This window comes from Orycteropus afer, unplaced genomic scaffold (genome assembly GCF_000298275.1).
Source record: "Orycteropus afer afer isolate SDZICR_OR568_19922 unplaced genomic scaffold, OryAfe1.0 scaffold00050, whole genome shotgun sequence".
Taxonomy (NCBI): domain Eukaryota; kingdom Metazoa; phylum Chordata; class Mammalia; order Tubulidentata; family Orycteropodidae; genus Orycteropus; species Orycteropus afer.
This window is the reverse complement of record NW_006921637.1, coordinates 15,220,887-15,231,331: the sequence shown is the minus strand read 5'-3', so window position 1 is coordinate 15,231,331 and position 10,445 is coordinate 15,220,887. Positions and strand designations below refer to the sequence as shown.

Here is a 10,445-nt window from a genome sequence, read left to right as displayed (position 1 = left end):
AGTAGTTATTCAGAATGAGATGAGTTTCAGCTTAGGAATACTGAATGTTAAGCATCCATAGCCATTTAAAGGCATTTGGTGTATCTTAAAAGATTAAGATGCTTTGAAAGAAAACTCTTGTAAGAATATCAAAGATTTAGGGAATTATCTTCATGAATAACTTTAAGTGTTTATGGCTTCAACTGTCTGCCCTACTGTTGAGGTAGGTGGCCATGGTTCATCAAAATATAACAATCTTTTGGAAATCCCCTAAGGAAAACCTTGCATAATCAGTTAGTTTCTTAAACCTGTGTCTTGGTCCCCTTGATGGTTTGGTTTACTTTGTTTTTTTCTTTAATTTACACTTTTTAAAAAGAGGCTGTCCAAGCAATTATGCCTTTATGCTCTTGCTGAATAGCACCTCATGTACTCTGTCATCCACGGGTTGTCTGAAGAGAAAGTCTTTATCTTTCTGTTTTTCTCCACATCCACAGAGTGGGCACGTTGTCTCTGAGCAACCAGTTTCCTTTTTTCCACTTGTCTTCTGTTCTTGGCTCGTAATGCTGATTCATGAATCTAAAAAGAGTTTAAAAATAAAACTATAATAATTTAAGTGGCTTTTGTACTAATTTTCAAGAGCATTCACAATGAAGTACCCTCAGATTTTCTGAAAACAGAAGTAGTCAAGCTCAGCCGTTTTATGTACAAGGAACTAAAAGGAAAGCTTCCAGAAAGCTGTTCCCATTGAACATACTGGCTTATTCAGGATCAGTGACAAGGAAGCTAAGCAATAGAAAATGTCTGTTCTCTGGACTAAACTTCAGATATAAATGACAGGCAACTGATTTTCATGTGTTTCAAGAAATTGACTTTGGAAAATTGTTGGGACTGCTTAAATGGATACTATTCCATCAAAGAACTTTAAATGTTTTCTAGCAATATACTGAAAAGATAATGAAAGGATTCTCAAGGGATTTTACCACCTAAGACATTTCATACAGACAGATCCTGTTGATATTAATCCCATGGACCTGTCAGAGGTCTTTTGTTAAACTACAGCTTTGTTGTCTCAAATATCACTCAAAATAACACCATCTGCTAGGGTTCAAAAATCTGTTCAGTAAACTTCTCAGTGTAGTATTTAATCAGAATTCAAACAGTTTGCAGTTTCTCTTTCTGCTACTTTGAATGTATTCTTTACTTAGGCTTTACTAATAGTATCAGTGCTAACATAGATCATTGTTTTGTGACTGTACACATAAGGGTCTTATCATCTAACATGTTTTCTGACCTTGACACAGGGTGACAACAAGGCAGAGAAGAACTCATAGTAGCAGGAGTTTAAAATCTGCATTATGGATGATGATGAGAAACCATATAATGTAAATTGAATCAGAAAAACACAAGATATTTTATGGGAGATGTTTGGAACTACAGGAGAAGACATCTAACAGACAAACCACTAACAAAGGAGTCAAGGAAATACTACGTTATAAAGCCTATTGCTGTTAAATCAATTCTGACCCACAGACCTTATAGGAAAGCAGAACTGCCTATAGGGTTTGCAAGGCTATAATCTTTATGGAGGAGCTCTGGTGGCATAATGCCTAAGGCATTTGACTGCTAACCAGGAGGCTGGCGGTTCAAACCCACCAGCCACCCCTCGGAAGTAAGACTGTGCAATCTACTTCTGTAGTGATACTGCCTCAGAAACCCAAGGAAGGGTCGCTATGAGTCAGATCCAACTTTATGGAAGCAGACTGCTTTATCTTTCTCCCAGGGAGCAGCTGGTAGGTTCAAACAGCTGACCTTTTGGTTAGCAGCCAAGAGCTTAACCACTGTTGTTAAGACAACCAATAACAAAAGAGTCAAAGAAATACCAGGTTATCAAAGTCCAAGGAAACGGACACCTCTCCAGAGGTCAGTCACAAGCTGTCCTCCCACCTCCACCCTATTTTCTCCTCCCCTGCTCCTCCTGCCCATGTCAAAACTCAGGAACTCCTACTCATCCACATCTTCACTGGCTTGGTGTCAGTAAACTCTTCTAGGTGACAACTAACTTCCAACCAAGATCTGCTGGACAGATAACCGACATCCAGAATCCCGTTGTTAATCAGATTCCAAGTTCTGGGCTTTCCTGACCCAGTCTACCACCATCACAACCCCAAAGCATCCCACGCCTTAGGATATGAAACTCAATAACTAGATTGTAATCCAACCTTTGGTTATTCCCCAAAGGAAAATCAGAAAAGCAAATGAACATAGGCCCACCTCATGCACAGGGGCAGAAGCACAGACGTTGTGAGTTTTTTGGCTTCCTGTATCTGTCTGTCTTTCTCCCCAGCCATAAAGAGCAAATGGATGCTTGTTTTCTCTTATTTTACTTGATGTTCTTTGAGGACTTTTGGCTGTTTTCCTATTTTCTCTAGCAAACAAGGCACTTGGTTGTTGTCGAGGGTCGACCCCACTGGGTAGTTTGTCAGTTTCTTTTGTTTTGATTTTTTGTTCTGGTTTTTCTTCTACTTCTCTCACTGGCAATTCTTTTTTGGGGGGAAAAAAACAAGATGAAATGAAAAGGTTTACATATATCATTACTTTAAATATTTGGGTTGAAAATTCATAATGCTTAAGTTAGTAATATTTTCATTCTTATAGCTCAATTCATAAGTTTCACTTAAAGCAGAAATAGAGAAACAAGTTAGCAGAATGTTGTTTATCCCATTTAAAAGCCCACAACAAAGCCACCAAGACCTATTCAAAAGGAATTATTTTTCCTAGTATTCTGAGATTAACCTCTCAGTTTAATGTTAAAAGTTGGAAAGAAACCATGGCAGAAATGGACTTTCTTCAAGACCCCTAGTGATTCCCCTCAAGCCCAACCATCTTAGTGTCTTGCTTCAGGGAAAGATTTCAATTTGTGGTAATTATGCAGTAGACACAAGGTGTTAGTTTTTAAGTTACTCTACTCAAGTTCAAGGATTCCATTTCTTTTTGTTGTTCCATGATGACCAAAAATGCTCCTTATGGCTCTTACATGCTGCTTATGAGAAGTAGGTGGCTCCCTTGGTTTTAAAGGACCAAGTCATCAAGTCACAATAGAGAATGGTTTCCATAGTTACTAACCTAGATACAAGCTATGCAGTCTCAGTAGAAAGAGCAAGAGATGAGGGCTCCTGTGCTAAGGAGACTTCACCCACATTGCAGAAGAAATGACTGAGGGAACCAGGCCCACAGCCCACACAGCCCTAAGTATACAACTTTTAGTTGCTATTCTTTTCTTGTCTGTTTCTTGTGTTCTCTTTAAGTTATAATGAACCCCTGTACAGGACAGGACAGACACAGAAGCAAATGTTTGGAAGAAACCTTTATACATTATCTGTATAGATCATCTGTCATTCCTGCTTTCAGAAATGACCTTAACTATCCCAGCTTGAGTAGTTTATTACTAAAGAATAGAGAGTCCACCCCAGCCCTGGGCTCAGTGCTCCTCACCATCATGCACCATGTCTATAAACCCTACACGTGAGCTGTTTGGGGATGAGGGAGGTGCCAACATTCCACTTTAGGATTAGAACCTGAATCCTTGTGGTGTTCAAATGTGTCTTTGAGTGATGTGTCCACATCCTTTCCTCTTCTCTTTACTGGATCTATAAAGAGGAGGAAAAGAAGGACAATAAGGAAAAAGGGGGAGGAATATTTGTGAGCAGTATTTGTGTACATGGTTCAATACTGGGAAAGAGTGAAAAAATAATGCAACAATCTTCCCTGATTCTGTTCCTTGCTCCTTCTCTCCCATTCCATGTATATCTAGCCTAGATCTTTCAGGTAAGTTTTCTCAGAGAAGGTAGTAATCATTTAATGGGTAAGATAGAGCTAGCCAGGAGGAGATGAGGAAATAGAATTTCAGGAAGGGGGAAGGAATGGCTTCTTCAAAGGCATAGACAAGAAGGAATTATAACTATTGTAGTTCAGAATGACAAGTACATGGAGTCTGTGGGTTAAGACTCAGGCACAAGGGTGAGAGAAAGACTTCTAGACCAAACTATATTGTTGTCTTGTGCCATCAAGTCAGACCAGACTCACAGCGATCCCACCGTAGGTTTCCAAAGCAGTATCACTATGGAAGTAGATTGCCAACCTTCCCTCCAAGGAGTGGCTGGTGGGTTTGAACACCAGCCTTTGGGTTAGCAGTCAAATGCCTTAGGCCCAAACTAAGGAATGTTAATTTTCTCCTGAAAATAAAAGTCTAGAACACTGTGGTGGTTCAGGTTCTGTGTCAGCTTGACTAGGCTATGATTCTGAGTGGTTTGGCAGAAACTGTGTAATCATTCTCCATTTTGTGATCTGATATGAGCAGTCAGTCAGTTGAAAGGGGCGTTTATTTAGGGGTATAGCCTGCATTGCAATATATATATGGATGTTCTGGCAAAGCTTCCTCTCTCTCAATCCTGCATGCATCTTGTCATTCTCTAACCTCTGATTCTTGAGACATGAGCCAGTAGCCTGCTGCCTGACCTGCAGATTTTAGATTCACCAGCTCCTGCAACCATGAATCAGGAGAAGCCTCCAGCCTGATGCCTGGCCCACAGATTTGGGACTTGCCAGCCTCCATAACTGAGCCATTACCTGGAAATAAATCTCTCTATACTTATAAGAAGCTCTGGTCACACAGTGCCTAAGGCATTTGACTACTAACCAGAAGGTTGGCAGTTTAAACCCACCAGCCACTCTGGAAGAAAGACTGGGAAATCTACTTCAGTAAAGATTTCCCACCTTGGAAACCCAATGGAGGTTGCCATGAGTTATAATCAATTTGATGGCAGTAAGTTTGGTTTGGTTTTATATATACTTATATATGTTTCACTGGTTTTGTTCCTCTAGAGAACACAGCCTAAGACAGACTCCTTCCAGATCTGACTGGATGGTCAGACTATCCTCAGCTGTAAGGCCACAAAAAGATGAGGAAAGGATACTTGATCCCTTGGGTTTGAGATGCTCTTGGAACTGCCAAGGAGAGAGCTGGGCCTTAATCTGCAGCTCAGGAGAGAGGATGATATTTGAGATGAAAATCATGAACATGCAGGTAGGAGCTGAAGCTCTTGATGTGGATCAAATCACCCAGAAAAAATACCCAGCGTCAGGAGAGAGGAAGACAAAACCAGGCCACTGAGAACACCATTATTTAATAACCAGCTAGAGGAAGGAGATGCCAAGAAAGAGACAGAGAATAGCTAGAAAAATATTTAAATAAATAGATACATAGATAGATAGGTAGATAGATAAGCAGGAGAGCCTGGTGTCAGAGAGACTGAGGAAAAAATTTCAGAACAGAAGACAATTAACAATGATAGATATTTCAGAAATAAAGTGAGATGAGGATTAAAGGATTAAAGATACTTTCAAACAAAAACCATATTTACCACAACACAAGCATACCTACTCTGCAGAGAATTCTAAAGTATGTACTTGAAGGAGAAGGAAAATGATCGCAGGTGGAAGGTCAGAAATGCAAACAGGAAGGAAGCACAAGGCACCCCAAGGGTAGGTATAGGTATAGAGCTACCTAAAGGAACGTCAACAACAATAGTAATGATCACACTAATAATTCCTTGTGAAGTTCTAAAATACATGATATCAACAGCATTCAAGTAGTAGAAAATAAGGGTATGGATTAACAATAGATTTTGATAAGAATTCATGTTATAACTTCTAAGGGCAACTTAGAATAGAAACAGGGTATAGCTTCCAAACTAGATGAGGAAAGAAAATGGAATGATGAAAATAAGTCAATTAGAAAGAAATCAAGAAAAGAAAAAGAAACAGATGAACCAAATGGAAAGCACAAAATAACCCGAGAGATTTAAACCCAAATATATCAGTAATTTCATTAATGTAAATTGATTAACACTCCAGTTAAAATTGTCAACTATATTTACCCATACGCATAAAAGTACAACTGTATGTTGTTTAAAACAGGTATAATAGTGAAATAAAAGATGAAAAACTGATACCTTATGTCATGGATTGAATTGTGTCCCCAGAAAATATGTGTCATGATTCTCAGTGGTTTGGCAGTTATGTAATAAAGTAATGTGACAATTATGTAATGATGCATTCATTCTCCATGGTGTTATTTGATGTGATCAGCCCTGATCTGATGTAAGGGGAGTTTCCTGCAATGTAGCCTGCATCACCTTTTATCTTACAAAAGATAAAAAGAGAAGCAACCAGAAACAGGTGACTACTACCACCAAGAAAGAAGATCCAGGAGTGAACCACATCCTTGAGCCCCAGTGTCCCTGTGCTGGGAATCCAAGGAAAGATTGATGCCAAGATAAATGTAGATCTCCAAGGAATGCCAGACCAACAGATGTTAAAAGGAGACAAGGACTTTCCTCCACGACCAGCAAAAAGAGAAAGCCTTCCCCTAGAGTTGCTGCTCTGAAGCCAGACTTCTGGCCTCCTAAACTGTGAGAGAATAAATGTGTTTCTTAAAGCTATTCAATTGTGGTATTTCTGTTATGGCAGCACTGGATAACTAAGATACCTTGTAAGTAGTAACCAAAAGAAAGCTCACATAGACTATAATAATGCTAACCAAAAAACCAAACTCACTGTTGTCGAGTCAGATCTGACTCAGCAAAAATTATTATCACCAAAAACAATGAAGTCACTTAATAATGATAATGTTTTGATTCAACAGGAATATATAAGAGTTCTAAATTTTTATGTACTTTATACATTGCCAAAAACATATAAAGCAAAAACTAAGAGAATTACATGGAAAAATAGAAAATCTGCAGCTATATAGTGGAAGACTATAAACCTCTTCATCAGTAGTTAATAGACACATTTTGACATTTAAACAAAAATATAAATTGAGTCTTGATTTAGAACTGTGCTATCCAATACAATAGTCATTAATCATATGTGGCTACTTAAATACAAATTTAAGTATTTTAGAGATAAAATTATAAACTCAGTTCCTCACAGTTGCATTAGCCATATGTCGGGCTCAATAACCGTATGTAACAATGCAAATAAAGAACATTCCCAACATTATAGAAAGTTCTATGAACAGTATGGCTTTTTAAAAGTAGTTGGAAAAAAATAACAAATTTTATACCTAATGGGTATATATAGAACTCTAGACCTAAAAACTGCAGAATACACACACATTAAGATTTGCTGTGTGGCCTTGAAAATGTAAATTCCTGAAAATGTTCTATCCTACTGATTACTGAAATCATAGAGAATGTATTCTCTAACTACAGTGTAATTAATCTATATACAATAAAAAAATTAATAACTTTTCAAAATCTCTACCAGTTCTGAAATTAAAAAGCATTTCCAAATAACTCATGGGTCAAAAAACTAATAATATAAATTAGAAAAGTGCTTCAATATAGCAAAATAAAAATGGTACATAGCAAAATAAAAATGGTACATAACAAAACTTAAATGGTGCAGCTAAAGCATTAATTAGAGGGAAATTAAGTCTTAAATATGTTGGAAAGAATAGCAAAAAAATAAATAAAAATAAACTATCTTAAAAAGTCAGAAAAAAGAAGAACAAAATAAGGTTAAAGAGGAAACTAAGGAAATAAAAGTCAGAAATTAAAAATTCCATAAAAAGAATTTACATAGGCAAGCTTTAGTTTGAAAAACTAACAATTAACAAACCTCTCATAAGACTGATCAATAAAGAGAGAAATAACTTTCAAAAAAAAATAAGGGAAGTGGAGGAAATCAGGGCAACTATTAAAAGAACAGAAACAGAATTCTTATTTAGAATATAACTTAATTTAGAATATAACTTCTAAACTAGGTTGAATATGTATTAAAAACATGTGCTCATACTCCTTTCCTCCCAAAACTCCATTAATATAAAGGAAAAAGGTATACATGCACAAGGACAAGGAACAAGGGAAGAGATGACATCAGACAAAAGATGTCAATAAAATCTTGGGAGATGGAAAGTAGATAAAGAAGTGAAACTGACCTCACAGAATTGAGTAGGAGGAATGTTAGCTGAACCCTGCAAAGAATCAGAAAAAGAAAAAACTGGATTCTCATCCAATCCCCATACAGGAAGCCCAACCAGGCAATAAGTCTTCACCAAGTACTCAGAGCTTTCAGTAAGCTCTTTCAAGTCTCTTAAATATGAGCAGACAGGCCAAGATCAAATATGTGAGTACATCTTCTAGTAACAAAAAAAAAAAAAAAAAAAACTCACTGCTGTCGAGTTGGATCCCACTCATAGTGACCCCTCCTTGGGTTTCCGAGGCAATATCACTACAGAAGTAGATTGCCCAACCTTCCTTCCAAGGAGTGGCTGGTGGGTTTGAACCAAAAAAAAAACAAACCCACTGCTGTCGAGTCAATTCCAACTCACAGCAACCACCATTGGGTTTCCAAGGTGGCAAATTTTTTACGGAAGTAGATTGATTGCCCAGTCTTGTGTCGGTGGAGTGGCTGGTGGATTTGAACTACCAACCTTCTGGTTACCAGTCAGATGCCTTAGGCACTGTGCTACCAGAGCTCCTTTCTAATAGGAAAGAAACCAAAATAAAGAGAAAAAAGACAAGGCAGGGGAATTAAGGAGATCTCTCAAAAGACCTTTATGGTTTTCTTGAAGTTAAAATAAAAATTCAAGAAATAAGAACAGGATTTTTTTTCACTTTTTATTGTGATTTGAGCAAAAGTTACAGAGATAGTTGGTTTTTCATTCAACAATTCATACACATTTTGTTTTATGCCACTGATTGAAATTCCCTGGTGTAACAATACTTTTCCCACGTCCTCCCTGTTTCCAATTTCCATTTGTCCTTCTTTCTTATTCCTGAATCCCTTCCTGTGTTCTGAGATTTATCCCTGGGCAAATGCTGCCTTTGATCTCATATGGTTGATTGTTCTAAGAAACACATACCTCCCTAGTGTTATTGTTCACCTTATAGGCCTATTATTAGGGCTGAAAGTTGAACCACAAGGGTGAGTTCAGTTCCAGGCCTGAAGGTTATCTGAGGGCCATAGCCTTGGGAGTTCAACCAGTCTCTATAGGATGTTATTTTTTAAATATTAAAACTTTTTAATGTTACAATAAAAAATTCACCACTTGCCAGACCCAACACCCCTAGGAATACTTAAAAGTACTTTTTTTTTTCTAACTACTGACCATGGACCAACCTAAGAGAGAATAACTCCGGAGGCCCAGCCTTAGGCCCCCACAACACACAGGCACTTTTGTGAGTTTTACTTCAAGAGCCCCACTGTGAAATGGAGAAAAATCCCCTCATGCTGCCAGCAGGGGGAGGAAAAAAAGCAAATATTCTGAAGGAAACTACCCAGTTCCAGTTCCCTCTCTTTCCGCTTGGAGGAAGAGAATTACCTAACTCCAGCCCTTTTCTATCCTTTGATTTGAAGGAAGGGAAATACCTAACTGTAGCCTCCTCCAGCATTGGACATAGGAGAAAAGATATACCCAACTTCAGTTCTCTTTAGCCTGCTTTTTTCACATAGGGAGTGAGAAAGAGAAGCTGAGAAACACTTGGTAAAGTCCAAACACAGGGGTACAGGATCACTAAAAGACTAAGACCTAATCATTAGACTACAGAATGCTTCCCCTTCCCCTACACCTTATCACCACATCAATATCAACAGAGATTTATATGTAAATTCTTCTTACCAAATATATCATGTCCAGCTTCAACAAAAAATCACAAGGCATGATAAAAAGCAAAACACAGCCTGAAAAGAGAGGGCAAACATCAGAGCCAGATTCAGATATGGGAGAGATTTTGGAGTTATCAGATTGGGAATTTAAAATAACTATGATTAATATGCAAAGAGCACTACTGGAAATGATGACAATATGCAAGAACAGATGAGTGATGTAAAGAGAGAGAAATTCTAAAAAAAATAAAAAGGAAATGGTGGAAATAAAAAATACTGTAACAGAAATGAAGAATGCTTTTGATGGGCTCATTAATAGACTGGACATGGCTGAGAAAAAAGAGTGAACTTAAAGATATGTCAGTAGAAACATCCCAAAATGAAAAGTAGAGCTTAAAAAAAAGGGCTTAAAAATGGACCAGAATATCCAAGAACTCTGAAACAATTACAAAAGGCATAACATACATATAATAGATATACTAGAAACAGAATAAAGGAACAGAAGAAATATTTGAAGTAATAATTGCTCAGAACTTTACAAATTAGTGACAGACTGTGGTGGTTATGTTTTTGTGTCAACCTGGCTGGTCCTGGTTGGGTGGCTGGGCAGCTGGTGGTAGTTGTTCCCCATGATAAGACTGGCAGTCAACTCCATGGTGGGATCTACCAAAAGCAGCTGAGTAGTTGCTCTGGGTATGTGGGTTGCTTCCCATACATAAGCAGCAGCTTTGAGAGTAGTCTCTGGCCTATGGCATGCTTGGACCCTGCATGTAGCCGTGTCATTGCTCAACAGC

At 37.9% G+C, this 10,445-nt stretch overlaps 1 protein-coding gene across 1 annotated transcript in view; it reads right to left on the bottom strand.

Annotated features, from left to right (window-relative positions):
- Positions 1 to 378: 378 nt before the first annotated feature.
- Positions 379 to 10,445, bottom strand: part of LOC103195042 (centriole, cilia and spindle associated protein) — a 26,521-nt gene continuing 16,454 nt past the window's right edge. Inside the window, 4 exon segments of the mRNA XM_042780646.1 lie at positions 379 to 555; positions 2,251 to 2,519; positions 3,472 to 3,525; positions 3,528 to 3,626. Of these exon segments, the coding sequence (XP_042636580.1) occupies positions 379 to 555; positions 2,251 to 2,519; positions 3,472 to 3,525; positions 3,528 to 3,626 (599 nt within the window).